The 20,517-nt window shown below is 51.8% G+C and overlaps 2 protein-coding genes and 1 long non-coding RNA gene across 5 annotated transcripts; all 3 read left to right on the forward strand.

Moving 5' to 3' along the window:
• Nucleotides 1–1,717: 1,717 nt before the first annotated feature.
• LOC127348139 (B3 domain-containing protein Os03g0212300-like) lies at nucleotides 1,718–2,080 on the forward strand. Its single transcript, XM_051374232.1, has one exon. It carries the CDS (start codon nucleotides 1,718–1,720, stop codon nucleotides 2,078–2,080), a length of 363 nt encoding a protein of 120 aa, XP_051230192.1.
• Nucleotides 2,081–2,596: 516 nt separating this feature from the next.
• On the forward strand, nucleotides 2,597–6,707 carry LOC127297346 (phospholipase D beta 1). Its single transcript, XM_051327656.2, has 10 exons — nucleotides 2,597–3,698; nucleotides 3,882–3,998; nucleotides 4,098–4,292; nucleotides 4,398–4,646; nucleotides 4,733–4,801; nucleotides 4,892–5,039; nucleotides 5,294–5,442; nucleotides 5,524–5,694; nucleotides 5,822–6,019; nucleotides 6,098–6,707. Exons 1-10 carry the CDS (start codon nucleotides 2,802–2,804, stop codon nucleotides 6,389–6,391), a joined length of 2,487 nt encoding a protein of 828 aa, XP_051183616.1. The 5' UTR covers nucleotides 2,597–2,801; the 3' UTR covers nucleotides 6,392–6,707.
• A 7,982-nt stretch (nucleotides 6,708–14,689) lies between these two features.
• On the forward strand, nucleotides 14,690–18,241 carry LOC127297347 (uncharacterized). 3 transcript variants are annotated; one of them, XR_007849092.2, is made up of 6 exons: nucleotides 14,691–15,139; nucleotides 15,219–15,917; nucleotides 16,085–16,293; nucleotides 16,833–16,951; nucleotides 17,298–17,409; nucleotides 17,847–18,241. It is a non-coding gene; the product is annotated as an uncharacterized lncRNA (long non-coding RNA). The 3 variants fall into 3 exon arrangements; XR_007849091.2 differs by having other exon boundaries at nucleotides 14,696–15,139; nucleotides 15,219–15,848; XR_007849090.2 differs by having other exon boundaries at nucleotides 14,690–15,139; nucleotides 15,219–16,293.
• Nucleotides 18,242–20,517: the final 2,276 nt, after the last annotated feature.

The following is a 20,517-nucleotide window of genomic DNA, read 5'->3' on the forward strand; positions in this document are numbered from 1 at the left end:
GATCTAAAAGCAAAGCCGAGATGGAACAGAGACTAACCTTCAGTTGCCTGCAGCGCTTGAAATTGTCGCTGGGGTCCCCACCAGATGTTGATGGAGTGATATCCTTCAGGGTTGTGGCTTCTGGCGGAGCTGTTGTGGCAGGTGGCAGGCTGATCATTGCCGAACCAGGAGCATGATTGATGTGGTCGAAGACAAGAGTGAAGAGCTTGGCTTTGATGGATCGCTGCTTGAGGATTAGCCGCATGGAGTCGACAGATGGTACAAAGAACCGAAAGCAGAAAGAGGAGATTTTTTGCACTCGGAAGAGGTTTGCATATCCTCCGAGGCAAGCTTGGAGGAGAACTGCTAGAAGCAGCTCGTCGAATTGGATCTCTTCCATGTGGATGGAGGCAGCCATGGGAATGGCTAACGCGTCAGCAAGAATGGGCGAGGTGAGGAGACCAAGGTTGGTCCAGGCGTCATGTTCGAACTGGAGCCTCATCGCATTGTCGATGCCAAGGAGAGTTCACAGTGCGCGGGTTGAAGGGCCGTCATCGTCAATGGAGTATGATGGTGGAGGAAGGGGTTGCGGAAGCGGACCAGGGAGGAGGGTGTTAGCTAGAGAAGGGGAGGGTGGCTGGCTGACGACCGCCGCCGGGTGTGGAAGAGTGGGAGGTGGGGAGGGAGCAATCCTTGTGTCCGTCAGTCTCTGATTGATCCGACACACTTGTTGTAGTTTCCGATGAACATATTAACAATTCTATCCATCTACAACAATGCAACCAAAAACGCATGAAAATGACAACGAAAACATGCCAAAATTGCAACATATCCTAACCGTAAAACAGGCAACTATACCTACTAAATCAATAACTCTACCATACAAATACTAAACAAAGGCTAACAAATACAAGACCTAATATCCAATGAAATTGGAAAAATAGGATGAACGAGGGTTTCCCCAAAGTGTTACAATATGGATATTTCAGCCAATAAAAGTAAGTGGAACGGAGGACAATACCTGGAGAGTTTGAAGAGGAAGAAAATTAACTAATTTGGAACTTAGAATCGAGAGATTTAGGAATTAATTTGGGACCAGGAGAGAGGGACGTAGTGGGGAGTCCAACATGGCTAGTCAATTTTGGTGCCATGGCGTCTTTGACCGGGACCTTCGGGCGTCTCTAGGGGCAAACGCAAACAGACGCAAAGTGACCGTTTGCGTCCGCGCGGTAAATGCGTCTGTACTTCAGCTCAGCGGCCCGATGCAAATGTGTATTAAATGTGCGCCGCAAATGTGTCTGGGCAAACGCTGCGCAGACGCTGCGCAGACGCAACGCGTGACAGCTCCTTCTCGCCCCAAGCCCCTCCCGCTTCGTCTTCTGCGTGGCGCCGCAGTACTGGTGTCCTCTCTTCCGTGTTTTGCACACCAAATTAATGGCGGCATGGGTGCCCGACATAATGCGCGCTATCACCCCCTTGGCCGCCCCCATCGTATAAAATGGGGTGTGAGGCACATCCATTCCCTCACACAGCCCTAGCCGCCTCCCCAGTCCCCAACCCTAGCGCCGCCACCCACCTTCTCTCCATCCACCTTCTCCCCACAAGCTACATGGCGGGTCCTAGGGGTTGAGGGCGCCGTGACAGGGGCAGGGTGACCGTGCCGGATCTGCCGCGTCTGCATGCTCACCGCCCGCCGTCGCGCTCTCCCTCTCTTGCGGACTGGGAGTGCACGCATGCCATGTACTTCGAGTTCGTCGTCCACATCACGGAGGACCCTCACAGTAAGAAGAGGGTATCAGACAAGTTCGCGGAGTTTCTCGCTGGCCGGGAGCCGGCCGAGGTGCACCTCCGGGAAGCCAGTTGCGGCTTTTGTCACTGGCCAGTTGAGGTCCTTTTCGAAGGGCAAGGATCCATGTACCTCAACCGTGGCTTCGACAAGTTTTCTCGCGAGCATAACTTGGAGGTCGAGTGCCTGCTGCACTTGTTCTATGAAGCTGACGCCGAGATGAACATCAAGGTGTTTGATGAGTCATCTTGCCGCAGGCACTACCACGACGACGACTCCGGTGACGATAGCGGCAACAACGACGGTCGGTTGTAGGTTATATGGTGTTCTTTCTTTTCAGCGAAGATGTCAAGTGCCAGTTGAAGCCACTACTGTAGGTTCTAGATGTTTTTTTTCCATCGGAACTAGTGTAGCGTGAACGGACAAACACCTCTAGTTTGGGTGATTGGGTGTTCTTTCTTCGCATCGAAGAAGGCGACGGCAAGCAAAAACCCTAGTTAGGTTTCCTCATTTTGCAATGTTTTATATTTATCTTAAAATATATGTAGTATGTTATTTATCAATGAAAAAATAGTTCAAAAACAATGAAATGTATCCTGCCGCTAACGGTCAAGCGCTGACCCAGGTTATTTTCGCGTCCGTGTCTCGACGCAACTGGGCGCGTGGTAATTTTTGACGTTCAAAATGCGTTTAGCCGTCGGATGCCCTTATCCAATCTAGTGGTTTCCGGAGCCCGGGACGTTACGAAAAGAGGCTATTTTGTAAAATATTTTCAAACACGGTCCGTGTAAATCATTTTTGCCTATTTTCACCTCAACCTCAAGGAGAGTCTCCTACCTCCGTCCCTGCATTTCAGGGCAAGCAGCGATCCACCAGCACCGACGCAACGAACAACGGAGAGAAGAGACACACGTACGTACGGGCATGCACACACGCGCGGTCAACACGAAACCACGGATCAGGCTAGCCGAATCAATCGAGAAATCGACCTAGCACAAGGCCACGCGCAGAGAATCGATCGATCGATCGATCGGCAATGTCGCCGGACGACGAGGACGGCAGGACGGAGTTGCCGTCGGAGGCGTCGCTGCGGGCGGTGCTGCTGCACGGCAGCCTGGACATCTGGATCCACGAGGCGCGCAACCTGCCCAACAAGGACATCCTCTCCAACACCATGGGCGGCCTCCTCAAGAGCTGCACGTCCGCGCCCGAGGGCGCGGCCTCCACCAGCGACCCCTACGTGACCGTGCTCGTCGCGTCCGCCACCGTCGCGCGCACCAGCGTCATCCAGGACGACGAGAACCCGCGCTGGGCGCAGCACTTCCTGGTGCCCGTCGCGCACGAGGCCGCCGCCGTCAACTTCGTCGTCAAGGACAGCGACGTCTTCGGCGCCGAGCTCATCGGCGCCGTGGCCATCCCGTCCGAGACCCTCCAGGCCGGCGACCGCGTCGAGGGCGTGTACCCGGTGCTCGAGCCCAAGGGCAAGCCGTGCGCGCCGGGCGCCGTGCTGCGGCTGTCGGTGCAGTACGTGCCGGTCGCCCGGCTCACCATGTACCACCACGGCGTCACGCCGGGGCCGGACTTTCCCGGCGTGCCCAACACCTACTTCCCGCTGCGGCGCGGCGGGCGGGTCACGCTGTACCAGGACGCGCACGTGCCCGCCGACGGGTGCCTGCCGGAGATCAGGCTCGGGAACGGGACCAGCTACCGGCACGGGCAGTGCTGGCACGACGTGTACGACGCCATGTCGCAGGCCAGGAGCCTCATCTACATCACCGGCTGGTCCGTGTTCCACACGATCCACCTGGTCCGCGATGGCGACAAGGGCAAGTCGCTGGGTGATCTGCTCAAGAAGAAGTCCAAGGAGGGAGTCAGGGTGCTGCTCCTCGTCTGGGACGACCCGACGTCCAGGAGCGTACTTGGAATCCAGATGGTAACCTACGCCTTGCATTGTTCATGTCTAATAACTGGATCAAAATGTTGAATTACCAAATTTCAACACTTATGTGAATTCTGCTAGTACCATTCCTTCACTCGCTTTATATATTTTTTGCAAAAAAATTCCGAAGACAAAAGACTGTTTGCCATGTAAATTATGACATGTCATCATGTGTAGGAAGGTTACATGGGCACAAGAGACGAGGAGACCCGCAGGTTTTTCAAGCATTCTTCAGTTCAGATACTGCTCTGCGCACGTTCTGCTGGGAAAAGGCACAGCTGGGTGAAGCAAAAGGTTGTATCTACCTTGACACATAAACTCCTCTGATTGCAATACACACACCCCTCCATAGAATTTTCTCCATGTTCTGACGATGGTCACTACTGAAACCAGGAGACAGGAACTATTTTCACTCACCATCAGAAAACAGTGATCGTCGATGCGGACGCTGGCAACGGTAAACGGAAAGTAGTTGCTTTCGTCGGAGGCCTCGATCTCTGTGGTGGGAGATATGACACTCCAAGTCACCCTTTGTTTCGCACTCTTCAGACATTGCACAAGGACGATTACTATAACCCAAACTACGCGGTGAGAACTCCTCGTTCTCTTGTTGTGGAACAATATCTGAACTTCATTAGAGATTCCCATGTGTTGGTTCTGCACCTGGTCTATCAATGTGCCACTTCTATGCAGGTGACTGATGACCGTGGCCCGAGAGAACCGTGGCACGATTTGCATTCCAAGATCGACGGTCCGGCAGCTTTTGATGTCATGAAAAACTTCGAGGAGCGTTGGTTAAAGGCATCCAAACGCACCGGGGCTAAAAAGCTCACAAAATCGTGTAACGACTCGTTGCTCTGGATTGAAAAGATACCTGAGATTGCAGCTATTGACGATGAAATCTATTCAAGTGACAGTGACTCGGAGAGATGGGATGTTCAGGTAAGGTTGTTCGTTGTAATCCACTGTTGAAAGTTTGCGGGCACATGACCTGTCACAATATTGATCAGTTTTACCCTGAAAAGTAGATTTTCCGATCAATCGACTCAAATTCGGTCAAGGGTTTTCCAAAAGATCCGCGAGAAGCGACCAGTAAGGTAACTGAAATACATACAGTTTCCAAAATATCATACTGTGTTCAGTACTTCATTCTTAACCTGATACAATTATTATGCTTTCAATGACAGAATCTTGTTTGCGGAAAAAATGTACTCATTGACATGAGCATACAGACAGCTTACGTTACTGCCATCCGAGCAGCTCAGCACTTTATCTATATTGAAAACCAATATTTCATTGGTTCTTCATTTCATTGGGATTCACACAGAGATGTCGGTAAGCATGGGCTACTACAATCAACTGATTTCTCAGATATCTGAATTTTTTTCCTGCCTTTGCATGTTATAATTTTGTGTTGTTTACTATTATTAACTTTTGTTATATTTCTTCTTGATGAACTGGCGGTCCTAACTTTTCTGATCCCTGCATTTCCCATGGCGTGCTAGCATAAGGCCAAATACTACTGAATGCATTTCCCATCGAGTAAAATTCTTGCTGAATGCACAACTCTGAACTACGATATCTTGCAGGTGCTAATAATTTAATACCGATAGAGATAGCACTCAAAATTGCCAACAAGATTTACGCAAACGAGAGATTTTCGGCCTACATAGTAATTCCAATGTGGCCTGAAGGCAACCCCACTGGTACACCTACACAGAGAATTCTTTACTGGCAGGTTAGGCTCTTCATCTCTTTCAGTCTCCCTAGTAGTTGTTTCTATTGGTGAATAATGCAATTCATTCATTTTTCCTTGCAGAAAAAAACGATGCAAATGATGTACGAGATAATTTACAGGGCACTGCAGGAAATGGGATTGGATGGTAAATATGAGCCCCAGGATTACCTGAATTTCTTCTGCCTCGGCAACCGCGAAGCCGAAGAAACTCCTAGCACCTCCAGCGGATCATTTTCAGCAAGTAATCCTCAGGTGAGCGAGACTGCAAGCAGTAATCATGTTCCATGTTGCAACATTGTTTTCTTTCTGAAGGAGCATGCTCATCTCAAACATGAAACATATGTGAGTTTCTTGCCCCAAAAAAAATGTGCATTTTCAGGATCAATCTAGGAAGAACAGGAGGTTCATGGTGTACGTGCACTCCAAGGGCATGATCGTGGACGACGAGTACGTGATCATCGGGTCGGCCAACATCAACCAGAGGTCGATGGCAGGGACGAGGGACACGGAGATCGCCATGGGCGCGTACCAGCCCCACTACACCTGGGCCAACATGCTCTCTGCTCCCCGCGGACAGGCAACCAACTAAATCCATCCCTGAATCACGACTTGACAAACCGTAAATCTAACGAAGTTAAGCGGCTTGTGCGCGCAGATCTACGGGTACCGGATGTCGCTGTGGGCGGAGCACATAGGCGGGCTGGAGGAGAGCTTCGAGCGGCCGGAGAGCCTGGAGTGCGTGCAGCGGGTGCGCGGCATCGGGGAGAAGAACTGGCGGCGGTTCGTGTCGGACGAGGTGAGCGAGATGAGCGGCCACCTCATCAAGTACCCGGTCAGCGTCGACTGGAACGGCAGGGTGGCACCGCTGCCGGGGTGCGCCGCCTTCCCGGACGTCGGCGGCAACATCTGCGGCTCCTTCTCGCACATCCAGGAGAACCTCACCATATGATTGAAGCAACAAGCCATCAAGATTTTGCTGCGACGATGAATCGCCTGAAACTGCGGGCTACTCTGCTCCGTATGAGAACAAACCAAGAGCATGCATGTCGGATAGATATACCGATTCAATGATGTGTAGTTGTCAACAACCAGTGAAAAGAACAACAGTTAGTTATCATCCTCGGTTGACAAAGGTACTCGTAAGTCGTAACCATTTTTTTCTAAAAACAACGAGACCAACTATTGTCACAAGGAGCTGAACAATAACCCAAAGGATGGGGAAGACGAATTGTTGTGCGAGGACGGTGCGCTGGAGTTGCCCAGAGAGCGCCCAGGCGCTAGCTAGACACGTCCTTTTTATTTATAACTAGACCATTAAAAGCGCGCTTTGCCGCGCCCTTCATATCTTTACTATTATATTCGAGTTGGTCGTACGTCATACAACACGTTTGGTGAAGGAGATTCGGAACATCCGGACCGTTCGATTTTTGTCTTCATCTCCCCTCGTTATCCAACCATCCATCTCCCGTGTGCCTATCCGCTTTTGACTACAGTGATTAACGCTCAATCAAATCAAATGAAAGCGGGTTATCTTGTTTCCTAAAACTACCAAATCATATCATTCATTTCCTTTTTCGCAAAAAAAAAAATCATTTATTTCCTTGTTATCAATTTTAGAAAAGGCAGGACATAACGTGAAGGCCTCAAATCGTGACGCTGACGCCGCAATACCAAATGTCACATTCCCACCCGGCCTGCTCCCTCTCGCGCGCCGCCGCCGGCCTGCTACCTCTCGCGCAAGGTCTGCGCGCGCCGACCTGCTCCCTCTTGCGCCGACAGCCTGGTCCGCGCGCCGTCTGCCTGCTCCGTCTCGCGCCGCCGTCCTACTCCCTCTCGCGTCGTCGGCCAGGTCCACGCGCCGTCGGCCTGCCTGCTTCCTCTCGCGCCGCCGGCCAGGTCAGCGCGCGCCAGCCTGCTCCGTCTCGCGCCGCCGTCCTACTCCCTCTCGCGTCGTCGGCCAGGTCCATGCGCCGTCGGCCTGCCTGCTCCCTCTCGCGTCACCGGCCAGGTTCGCGCGCGCCGCCGGCCAAGGTCTCCGCGGTCGCCAGCCAAGTTGGCCACCCTCGGCGCACGCCCCCATCCAAGTTCTCCGCCGGCCAAGATGGAGCAGGGACGGGCCGCGCGCGCTGGAGCACAACAGCGAGGCCGCGCGCCATGGTTCAGCGAGTACCTTTCAAATTAGATCAGCTCGCTGCTATTCGGATGAGTAAAATGAATCCTCCGAGGTAATTAGATGTTTCTTACATGTGAACGATGCAAACATATGGTTTCAGGTCTGTGCAAATCTAACATGGAACTCTGGTTATGGTTGAAACATTGTTAATGTTCATGTTGGTGCCACAGTCCAGCACTGTTATTAGTGCATATACGGGTTAGTATTATGAACCACATGCAAATTTTTTTTGTCTTGGATTCAATTAGGGACCTGCAGTTTTTATAGCTTGAGTTGTGTAGATCAGATAAGAAATGCATTGGTCGATGAACCACAATGTTTGTGAAGTGAGGTCTGAGGAGATGATTCAAGTGAGGAAGTACAAAGTTCAAACCATGCTATAAAACTTTGTGCATCTGTTATGACCAACCTGGTCTACCGCCGGAGGGGGCCCATTGGCCCAACCGGCCAAGCTTAGTTAGGGGCTTAGCCCAGTTAGCATATTAGGGTTTCGCAAGTTCTCTTATATATACAAGTTGTAATAGACTAAATCAATCAAGCAATAATCAGATATCATTATTGCCGACTCCCTGAGGAGTCGGCCTTCTTCCGTCCGCGCCGCCCAACCCTAGCCGCCGCCTTCCGCGTGCTCGCGACGGCGCCCTGCCGCCGGCGCCGCCTTCCTCCCTCTCGCTCTCAGCACTTCCACCCCTACAATCTACGCCCTCGCCCCGGTAGAACCCTAGTTTCTACCAATTTGGTATCAGAGACCTCTACGATCATGTCTTCGAGCCAGCCCACCGCCACCACCGCCGCCGCCTCGAGACGCCGCGGCCTCCTCCTCCGCCGCGCAAGAATCGCTGCCGCCCTCGCGGGCGCCGCGGCTGCAGATGTCGCGGCGCGCCCCCCTCCTCTCGCAGAAGAGCGTCGACGGCCATCCGCGACCTCGCCACCGCCGTCCGGGGCATCCGCACGTACCTCATCGGTACGCGAGGGATGACTACGCCGGTCTGTCGCCACCCCCTCGCCGCATACCCGGCCGCGCCGATAGCCCCTTCCCGGCCGGGAGCGCCGCTCCGCCCCCGGCCTCACCGCCGCCGCCACCGTGGGCGTCCTGGCCGCCGACCCCAAGCCCGGGCCCCGCCTCGCTGCCCTAGGGGGTGCCCATCCAGCGGGTCCAGTTTCCACCATCGCCCTCCCGACTCCCAGCGTGGGTGACCGCGACGGAGCCTCCGCCGACCCACTCGGCCGCACCGGCACCATCCCCGTCTACACCACCGCCGGGGACCCCCGCGCCCGTCCTTCCGGACCGCCGCCGCCGCCCGCTTCGCCGAGCCATCCGCTGGTCGCGCGGAGTACCCCGCCCGGGCGCCACCGGCCGCTCCCCACGCTACGCCAAGCTGGAATTCGCCACATATGACGGCGTCGAGGACCCCTCAGCGGCTCAACCGGTGCGAGCAGTTCTTCGGGAGACGGCGTACCACGGCCCGGACCGGGCGTGGCTCGCCTCGTACCACCTCCGCGGCGCCGCCCCGGACGTGGTACTACTCCCTAGAGCGGGACGAGGGTGGCATGCCTCCATGGGACCGGTTCCGTGAGCTCTGCCTTCTCCGCTTCGGCCCTCCCGGTCCGCGGCGGCCGCTTGGCGGAACTTGGGCGTTGGCGTTCGCCACCACGGTGCAGGACCGCCGACCGCTTCCGAGGCCCTCGCATGCCATGCGCCCGGCGTGACGGGCCAACAGCGCGCCGAGCTCTTCATTGGCGGCCTCCCGGACCATATCCGAGTGGATGTCGAGCTACGGGCCCCGCGGGACCTCCGAGACGGCGATGCACTACGCGCGCGCTTATGAGCGTCGCGCCCGGGCGGTTCAGCGACGGCCACGGCCCGCGGCACCCGCGCCGCCCGACCTCCTCCTCCGGCTGCGGCCGCCACCCGCCCGCCCCACCTGGACCGGCGGCCCTGCCCCGCAGCCGACACGCACGTTCCGCCGCCTCACCCCGGCGGAGCGGCTCGAACGCTGCCGCACGGGACTCTGCTTCAAGCTGCGACGACCCATACACGCCCGGTCACGTGTGCCCTCGCCTCTTCTACACGGAGACCGTCGACGTAGAGGAGGGCGACCCGATGACCGGGCCGGTTGCCGCGGCATCCGAGATGACCGGGCCGACCGACGCAGCCTGCCACGGCCTTCGCCGTGTCCCTCCACGCGCTCGGCGGCATCCGCCACGAGCGGACGATCTTGCTTCCGGTCACTATCCGGGGAGAGCCTCTGGTGGCGCGCTGCGGACACGGGGTCTACGCATAATTTCCTCCCCGCCGCCACTATGCGCCGCCTCGCGCTACAGCCGACCGGTGGGGATACCCTCCGCGTGACCGTGGCCAACGGTGACCGCCTCCACTGCCATGGGGTGGTCCAGCACGTCCCCCTTACCATCGGCGACGAGCACTTCGTCATCACGTGCGCCGGCATCGACTTGGGCTGCTTCGACTTCATCCTCGGCGTCGACTTTCTGCGGACGCTCGGACCCATCCTGCAGGACTTCGACGCCACGACGATGACCTTCGGCGCCGGGGACGCCACATTCGGCTGGGAGGGTCTCGGGGGCACATCTCCCGCGCCACGGCTCTAGCTAGTCTACGGGGCCGACGACGCCGACCACCCCCTCCGACGCACCTCCTGCGGTAGCACGGCGACATCTTCGAGGAGGCTGCGGGGGCTCTGCCGCCTCCACGAGCATGTGACCATCGCATACACTTGCTCCCGGGGTCGGCGCCGGATGGCGGTGCGCCCATACCGCTACCCCCAGCTGCAGAAGGACGAGCTGGAGCGCCAGTGCGCGCTCATGTTGGCGGCGGGCATCATCAGGATCTCCACGTCCCCGTTCTCCGCGCCGGTGCTCTTGGTGCGCAAGTCGGATGGCACGTGGCGCTTCTGCATCGACTACCGCGCCCTCAACGCCCTCACGCTCAAGGACAAGTTCCCGATCCCGGTGGTTGACGAGCTGTTTGATGAGCTCCACGGCGCGAGGTTCTTCACCAAGCTCGACCTCCGCTCAGGCTATCATCAGGTGCGCATGCACCCAGAGGACATCGCCAAGACGGCGTTCCGGACACACCATGGCCACTTCGAGTTCGTGGTGATGCCTTTCGGCCTCACCAACGCGCCCGCGAACTTCCGTGCCACGATGAATGATGTCCTTCGCCCATACTTACGTCGTTTTGTGCTGGTTTTTCGATGATATCTTGATCTACAGCGCATCATGGGCGGAACACTGCAAAGATGTCGCCATCGTCTTCAACGAGCTTCGAGCGCATCGACTTCACCTCAAGCGCTCGAAGTACTCGTTTGCGACGACCTCGGTGGCCTATCTCGGTCACGTCATCTCCGCCGACGGGGTGGCGATGGATGCGGACAAGGTGGCGGCGGTCGCCGCCTGGCCGACGCCGCGTTCACCACGCGCCCTCCGCGGGTTCCTGGGCCTCGCCGGCTACTACCGGAAGTTCATCCGGGATTTTGGCCTCATCGCCTCACCGCTCACGCGCCTGCTGCGGCACGAGGCCTTCGCTTGGGACGACGAGGCTACCGCTGCCTTCGAGGCCCTCAAGGGGGCCCTGACGACGGGCCCCGTTCTCCAGATGCCGGACTTCGACAAGCCGTTCATCGTCGACTGCGACGCCTCCGGGGCGGGGTTCGGTGCCGTCCTTCACCAGGGTGACGGGCCGCTCGCCTACTTCAGCCGGCCGTTTGCTGCACGCCACCTCAAGCTTGCGGCGTACGAGCAGGAACTCATTGGCTTGGTCCAGGCCGTCCGCCACTAGCGCCCCTACCTATGGGGGCGCTCGTTCCGCGTACGTACGGACCACTGCAGCCTTAAGTTCCTCTTGGACCAGCGGCTGTCGACGGTGCCCCAGCACCAGTGGATCAGCAAGCTGTTTGGCTTCGACTTCACGGTGGAGTATCGTCCGGGGCGCCTCAACACGGTGGCCGACGCCTTGTCCCGCCGCGACGCCGATCCCGACGCCACTGAGGGAGACTCGGACGGACGCCTGCTCTGCATCCGCTCGGGGCCCTCCTTCGTCCTCTTCGACCGCATCCGCCAGGCGACGGTGTCCGCGCCGGATGCCCAGCTTCTGCGGCGGCGGCTCGGCGCGGGTGAGCTGGGCGACCCTTGGCGCGTCACCGACGGCCTTCTCCTCCACGGGCGCCGCGTGTTCGTCCCCGACCATGATGACCTCCGCCATCGGTGCTGCTCTTGGCGCACTCCGCCGGTCATGAGGGTGTCCGAAGACCCTCCACCGTCTTCGCGCGGACTTCTACATCCACGGCGATCGGGCCATGGTCCAGGATTGGGTGCGTTCGTGTGAGACGTGCCGGCGCAACAAGACGGAGACTTTGCGCCCGGTGGTGTCTTGCAGCCGCTTGACGTTCCTTCGCAGGTGTGGGCCGACATCTCCATGGACTTCATCGAGGGCCTTCCGAGGGTGGGCGGCAAGTCTGTCATCCTCACGGTGGTTGACCGCTTCTCCAAGTACGCCCACTTCATCGCGCTTGGCCATCCCTACACGGCGGCGTCTGTGGCCCGCGCCTTCTTCGACGGTATCGTCCGCCTACACGGGTTTCCCTCGTCCATCGTCTGTGATCGAGATCCGGTGTTCACGGGGCACGTGTGGCGGGACCTCTTCCGCATGGCTGGGGTCCAACTTCGGTTCAGCACGGCGTTCCATCCTCAGACGGACGGCCAGTCCGAGGTGGTCAATAAGGTGATCGCCATGTATTTGCGCTATGTTACAGGTGATCGTCCTCGCGCTTGGGTGGATTGGCTTGCATGGGCGGAGTACTGCTACAACACCTCCTACCACTCCGCCCTGCGTGCTACGCCATTCGAGGTGGTCTACGGTCGGCCACCACCACCTATCCTACCGGTGGATCTGCGACAATGACGGACGGAGGCAGCTGGCGAGCTCATCCGCGCCCGCGACGAGATGCTGGCCGAGGTACGGCAGCGTCTTGTCCAAGCTCAACAGGTCGCCAAGCACTACTATGACGGGCGACATCGTGAGGTTGAGTACGCGGTGGGTGACTGGGTGTGGCTTCGCCTGTTGCACCGCTCTCATCAGTCCCTCGACCCGCGTGCCAAGCGTAAACTTGGTCCGCGCTATGCGGGGCCCTTCATCATCGTCGAGCGGATTGGGACCATGGCGTACAGGCTGCAGTTGCCGGAGGGGGCCCGCATTCACGACGTATTTCATGTGGGTCTGCTGAAGCCCTATCGCGGTGCCCCGCCGGTGGCCACTCCACCACTTCCGCCGAGGGTCGGCTGCTGCCCAGTCCGGCCAAGGTGCTCCGCGCTCAACTACATCGTGATGTTTGGCACTTGTTGGTGCAGTGGGAGGGCCTTTCCGAGGAGGAGGCGACTTGGGAGCCCCGTGAGGAGTTCCAGCAGCATTACCCAGACTACCAGCTCGAGGACGAGCTGTTTGCGCAGGCGGGGAGAGATGTTATGACCGGCCTGGTCTACCGCCGGAGGGGGCCCATTGGCCCAACCGGCCAAGCTTAGTTAGGGGCTTAGCCCAGTTAGCATATTAGGGTTTCGCAAGTTCTCTTATATATACAAGTTGTAATATACTAAATCAATCAAGCAATAATCAGATATGGTTCTTTTATATGCTTGCATGCTCTCATTTGTATGGTTTTGCAATCTTTGTTGAAACACTACTGGAAAATGAATTTCTACTTTACCTTTTGCCAACCAATTATTTTATGTGATTGGTCATGTGAACTCTCAATATGTGTATCATCTCATATGTTTTTTCACTTGTAAATTGCAGTCGTAAGCAAGGCTTGTCAAATTGGACTGTAAGATTGATGGACACATGAATAAAACCTGTGCAAGTTTGATCCATTTTTGTGCTCACTTGTACTAAATCTGACCATGTGGATGCTCTGACATGGATCCCGGGGAACATTATCTCAGGTAAGGAAATGCACCTTCTAATGCGAAGACGGAGTAGATGATCAATAGCTTAGACAAAAGAGGTAGCCACGAAATCTTTTTTGGGGAGGTTGGCTACAAAAAATAAATTGAGTTGTTTGCAATGCTTAGTCTCTCAAAATTAAACATAAATCCAGGTTTACTGTAGTTGGTTTGGTCAAAGAGTATTTGCTCAGTTAGAATGGGGACAATAATCAAAAACAATAATTGGATATTTTTGGGTTTTTACGCTGTCTATTTACCATCGGGAAGAATTACTTTGGCAGACCAAAATGAACGTTGGTACATTCAGATCATGATTTATATAGGTACCATGTCTGACTAGACCACATTTTGATTTATATTTACTGGGTATTAGTGTATAGATACATTACATACTGAATGCGTTTGGTTTGTATTGGAGGTAAATAAATCAAGTTGACACGGTGAGAGACAGTTTCATTCAAGACTGAAATTAAAAGTGAATGCTTGATGTTCCGTGTATAAAAGTTGTATTTAGAATTTTTTAGGTTAAGGTTTCAAAACTAAAATAGTAGTATTAATTTACTTTGTAGGTATGCATATTTTGAAAGAACCATGTATGGCAAAGTGCTCTCGATCGTGTAAGTGGTCTGGAAAAGTCCGTAAGAGAACTAACATGATTGCATGGAAATAATTGCTACCTTTTGTTGAAGAAGTGATCATTCCTGCAATTATCTGCTATTGAATGGATTAAAAAATAAAGATATGTTTTGTGTATACCTTTTCTAAAGTTTGTATGAAACTTCTGGCATGGGATTTTAGCATCCGAACTCTTAGAGTTGCGGTGTATTATGACATTTATTGGTATGGTCAATTGTTGCGGTGTATTATGCTTTATTTGACCTATTGAAACATCTAAATCCGAATGCTTGTGAATTTTCTTGTTCACTATGTTTACTCATGCGACTAAATACATATATATATATATATATATATATATATATATATATATATATATATATATATATATATATATATATAGAAACTCTATTAGACACCTAGGGAGCAGAATTACTTATTCTACACCCGGGTCTATTGCATCAAACCTAGCCACATGGTTCAGCGCACCGGCTCGTCCGCGAACGGTCCCACCACAAGCAATGTAATTTTCATTTTTCTTTTTACATTGCCGGTTTATTTTTCCACCGCTATTGTTAGCCCACGGTCAGATCAAGGTAATCGTGCGCGGCCGGCGGTTTTGGAAATTGGGCGAGCGAACGCAGTGGCGATTGCGGCTGCCGGCGAGCTGCGGGCTGCGAGTGGCTATAGCTGGGAATAGAGGCCGGCGGTTCGTGGCAAGCGGGTGACCTCGCTGGCGCGCGTCGCTGCGGGCGGCCTGTGCGCCGTGCGGCTCAGCGCGGGTGGCCTCGTCTCGGCCGCAGCGGGCGCCGCCGGGATTTGCAGGGGCGAGTGGCGTGGTTTGGGCAGGGCGGCGGGTGGACTCGGCGGTGTACGGCGTGAGTGGATTCGTGCGAGAAGAGCGATTCTTTTTTTTTTTTCCTCTGCCGGTGTGCTTCTACTGCTACCACGGTATGAGGAATCCTCTAGCAAAATCACTCCTCTTTGCACGATTTGTTTTTCAATTTTGTCGGACAATTTCCTGGAGCAGGATTCTATCGGAAGGAGTCCACACCAAGCCGGGAACCAACGCGGGCGGCTGGAGAACCAACGCCTCGTATGTCTCTGGGGCCTCATCGCCGGCTGGAATCGAGTATGGACACCTCACCTCGATCTCAATCTTCATGAGCACCCACTGTTCCTGACCTCCACTAGTCGCTGAAATCAACCATCGCCTGTGTACACGAGTTTCCCCAAACCTGCAGTTCCCGTCTAAATTCCATCACCTCTAGATGTCCCCCCAAATCTCTGCGCACTCACATTGCAGCTCAGCACGTAATTTATTGGTTTAGTTTTTATTAGCCAAATATTTATGGAGGTGCGAATTCGAGTTTGATTTATTTCAATTGCATAGAGCTGGACTACTACTGATCCTCACACCGAGCCTGTCAGACTTTGCTGCATTTTTTTGTTTAGCCTGCACTCAAACCTGGAGTAATCTTTTATGGATTTTTTTTGATTGCTGATTCAGGTTACTGGTTTTTATTTTTCTGAAACATAAACGAGATAATAATGTGCTATTTTGATGCGTACTCATGGAATTGTAGCTTCGTAGATGCGAATGTGCTATTTTTTTGCAGACTATGCAACAGACTTGGAGACGAAGAGTAAGAATCTAGAGGTAATTTTGCGCTGACAAAAAAATGTCAGTGTTTGTGTTCATGTTATAGCTAGGCTGTTGTCGCCTAAGGTGAGCTCAAGTCTAAATCATGTGATTTTTTTAGTTCAGGAATTTTTGCGATATTTAATTTAGGTTTCGGTGTTCTAATATTGATAATTGATAGGGTGGATTAGAACTCTGCAAGTTATAATGATTCAGGGACTGCCATAACTACAATTGTGAGTGATCATGTGTAGGTAGATTCAGTTGCAAGACTTCATGTTCATATCCTCCCTGGCCACCGGAGTAATGACCTAGAGCCCTGCTCCAGCGCTCCTCGCCACTAGCATTGCTCCGGCCACCCCCACTATTTTCTTCGTCGCTGGCGTCCGATGAGCCCCGCATCCCTCCATCGTCGACACAAATAAATCCCTCCATCAGCTACTTGGTCGGCTTAGACGGCGAGGTTTGCCGCTGTTGTTATTCACTTATATCATCAGAATTTTTGGTTGAAACCATACTCAGTTCAGGTAGATTTGTGTAGCTATTATTAGTCTACAGCCTCTGGTACTCACTTCATAAGGTAAATTAGCTGATTTAGAATTTTTTTTTACAACTACCTCAAAAGCTCGTTTTTACATGATGCCGGTCAACAGTATCTCACAGCGTCGAAGTTTCAAACAGGTTTAATAAAAAAAAACTGAAATTTATGGCAAATTGCGTTGTGAATCATGTTATTGCTGCTCAAACTAATGTTCATACTTGATTTGAGTTGACCATCTTTTGGTTAAAACCACAATCCTTTTATGTTCCATATTTTTGCAATTGGTACCATCAATTAGGGCTCCTTAATTACTAATGGTTGTGCTTTCAGCCACATTTTTCTGGATATTTTGTTATTTGTGGCATCAGAGCTGTGCCGTAATAATTGTTTGTGATTTAAATCATCCCAACTGTGGTGAGAGGCTGTTTCGGAGATGTAATTTCCATTGTTTCATCATGTAGCTGCGCCGGTGTGCTTCTTTACTGATTTCAGTGGTATGCAACCCTTGATTGGTGCTGGCTGCTCCTTAATTTCCCCCCGGTATTCTTCAGCACCGCCCTATTTCTACCAATTTGGATGAGTAAGTGCCAGTCTTTTCTTTCCCATTGTTCATCATTTCTGGTTTGCAATTGTTCAGTTTTACTCGCCATAATATTATTGTAAAAAATGAAGCTTGTGATAGTTTTCTCTTTTGCATTCTTTCTTAGTTGTTGGCTGCAATGGCATCTCCAATCTAGTGCTAGTGGGCGTGCTAGGTTCTATGCAAAAATACGTAATTAAAATATGAATTGTTATTATGAAATGCGTACTGGTTTTGAATTCAAATCCAGCGTGGTTATTTAAATGAATGTAGTCATATGACGTAGGAGCTCTGATGTAGGATTTGTAATTATTTCTTTGCGTCACTTTACTTGTATAATTTACAGCTCCCCTATTTACATTCTCGCGTTTGACGAGGCGCCAAATCACCATAGACATGGCACTGAAATGTTGGCACATTAGCAGGAGAGCCTCCAGCTGTTGTTTGATGGAGTCGAGGTACTTGTGCTCCTTTTCCATACCTCACCTTCAACATTTTTTCACACTCATAGACTTGAGGGCATTGATTTCTTCTTACCCTTGTTGAACATGTTGACAACATAGCTGAAAACTTTTCTTTTAAGTTCGTCCCTGCCTTGCATAGCTTTCTCATATAAACTAAAAAATACATTTTTTGTCATACCGTGTAAGTATGTTAGGTATATTTACCAGCAAAGCTGGATATTTTTTTAGTACCTAGAACTATCAGAAATGCTTAACTGGCAGTTCATGTGTAATGCCAATTTATCACCGACATAACTAGCTAATTGTGCAATGCTTCTGTTTGCGAATAACATTAGGCGACCCGGCTACATATATTTAAACAACAAATATAAATATATTAATATCATCCTTGTTTTCAGTAACCCATAGCCATTCGCTTTTTTTGCACGCAGTGTGATGTTTGTGTCAAGAAGACCACCACCAAGATTAGTAGGCGAAAGGAGAACCAGTACAGAGCTGAAGATCTCTCCTACCTCATCCTCCATGATTTGAACGATATAAGGCCTTCACCTGAAGTTCAGGCCCATGTTAACCCATCTGTAAAAATTGCTTTGAAGTTCCACTTGTGCATCCTCTCCCAAAAAAGAAAGTTGCACTTCTGTATATAGCCAAATATTTCTATTCTAGTGCCCACGTACATGTAATGTTTTTGCTTATGAATGTGTCTTTTTATTGGTGTCGTCCAACCAAACATATCCTGAAATGTCTGTGGTGCTTGAATGATGCATGGCTTGTATGCTACCTTCTGTAATTCAACATGTTATGTCCACTGTGTACCATTTTTTTATGTGGTCTGTCCTTTATGTGTAACAACATATTATCTTTGAAAGTTCTGTGTTTCGTGTCAGATATCATATTTCATATGTTGGTCATTTTTAGCACACTTATCTCTACCTAGCAGATTAAAAATATTCTAGACACCGAAAATTTATTTGAAACTGAAGGCTACTACTGGCAGAAGTGGTAACGGATGGAGACTGCTGCTTCCAAGAAATTTCGTTTTCTGAAAACAATTTAGGGTGTGGTGATGAAGGGCCATTGGTTTTCCTTGCATGAGAAGAGGACTTCTGAATGCACCAAAGTAAAATTTTCAGGTGAAGTCCGAGGAGAGGAAGCTCCCAGTAAATCTTTAGTGTGGGTATGGAACTGACTTTTGAGCCCCTGTCCCTGTATTTTCGTGACCTGTACAAACTCTGGCCAAGCAATAATAACTAGCTTAGTGGTAACCAGAAGTATATGCGTCAATGCATACGTTTGATCGGCATATATGTCCTGAAACTTTGAGCTTTATTCAAAAGATATGTCAATTTGTAAAATAGTCCCTGTTTTCTTCACTTGGTAGACGTCACATGGACAAACCTATATATCATGTTTTCTCTAATTGCTTGTTTTCCTCACATGTTACTGGCCTCTTGGAATCACACAAACACCCCATCATGACTCATGAGCATCTGCGATTTTCTTCTCATGAATCTTAGAGAGAACTCTTGAAATAAACTCGCATAACCTAAGCATACTGGTTAGGTTCTTAGGATCATTTAAGAGTCAGAAAATTTCACAATAATTATGCTGAATGTGCAAGAACTACAAAACTTTACGGCCACACTTCCCACAAGATCTGGTGCACAACTTTTCCCCATCACGCCGATTATTGGTGCCACTCCATCTTCAGTTCTAGAATCCTATGTGCTGGTCTTTGCTTGGGCATTAAAAATTATTGCTGAATGGTCATCTTGATCACCATCGGCTGGCTAATGACGCACCGGCATCTCATCAGCAGGAGTTTCTTCTAGCTGCAGTTTAAGTTCCTTGAAGACGGTTATTGTTCTTTCATAGGCTACGGTCGATCTGTCTCCCGCTCGAATAGCTGCATATGACTGGGCCTCACAGGCTAGTAAACGAGGTGTCCAAAGTAGTAAACGAGGTTGCAGCGCAGGGGATGGGGCCGGCGTCGCGGTGGGGAGGCGATGGGAGGTAGCGCGCCGGAGCTACGGCAGGCGCGGCCGCGCGGTGGCAAAGCTCGATTGTGATGCCCAGATGCAATTTTCAGTTTGTTACCGTAAGGAGATGATACTCTTTTCTTTACCTCACGTGCAAAAGCTCCAAGCGTCATAAAAAAAGAGGCTGGAAGCCTATGCGGTTGCGGGGCTGATCGCTTGTAACTTACGATCGTACGCCGTACGCGCTATTTTTTTTACGTCGCCTGGTGCGCGCGTGGGAGCGAGCCGGTGCAGCGCTCCGCGGGATGGATGGAGCGGCTCGTCGTAGATCGGCCCGGGTGCAGAATAATATTCTGCTCCCTGGGTGTTAAATAGCGCGTCCCTATATATATATATATATATATATATATATATATATATAGGATAAATACTTCCTACCCCTGGGTGTAGTTACACCCATATCTAATATACTACCATACGGAAGTATGTACGATAAGGTTTAAGTATATTCTTACACTATATCTAAGATATTCTAAACCAAGTTTCGTGAAAAAAATGCAAGTGAGCATGTAGTTTGCATTATATAGCCGAAATACATGCATATGTATACGTAAAAAATGAGTCTACGTAAAAAAATGTACATGCTGACTACAAAGTAGTATATATACTTCCAAAATAATCTTATATACTTCATACTACATGTACATACTCTCCGGTATGATAGATACTCTCTACATTATGAGAAACATGCGTGGGTGTAACTACACCCAGGTGTAGTATGAATATGTCCTATATATATATATATATATATATATAGAGCCCAACTATTCTCGAACCCCCCTTAAGAGGGGTTCTAGAATAGCTATTCTCGAACCCCCTGTGGTAGCCGAACCCACCGAGACCCCGAACCAAACCGGCCGAAAAAACCCACCTAACCCCCACCCATACGTCTCTATTTCTGAACTTCCCCACCTTCTTCCATATCAGCTCAAAAAGCATGGCACCTCGCTGCACGACCCCCACTCCCGTCCAACCTTCTTCCCCGGCGGCAACCGCGCCGAATCCCCGCCCAGCCTCCTTCCCCGCGGCGGCGGCGGCGGCGAATCCCCGCCCAGCCTTCTTC

Source organism: Lolium perenne, chromosome 4, assembly GCF_019359855.2.
Source record: "Lolium perenne isolate Kyuss_39 chromosome 4, Kyuss_2.0, whole genome shotgun sequence".
Classification (NCBI taxonomy): Eukaryota; Viridiplantae; Streptophyta; class Magnoliopsida; order Poales; family Poaceae; genus Lolium; species Lolium perenne.

Coding starts and splice junctions, on each gene's coding strand:
- LOC127348139 (XM_051374232.1), top strand. CDS start 1,718: ATGTACTTCGAGTTCGTCGTCCACATCACGGAGGACCCTCACAGTAAG.
- LOC127297346 (XM_051327656.2), top strand. CDS start 2,802: ATGTCGCCGGACGACGAGGACGGCAGGACGGAGTTGCCGTCGGAGGCG. Junction 5,040..5,293: donor GGATTCACACAGAGATGTCG/GTAAGCATGGGC, acceptor GATATCTTGCAG/GTGCTAATAATTTAATACCG. Junction 5,695..5,821: donor TTTCAGCAAGTAATCCTCAG/GTGAGCGAGACT, acceptor GTGCATTTTCAG/GATCAATCTAGGAAGAACAG.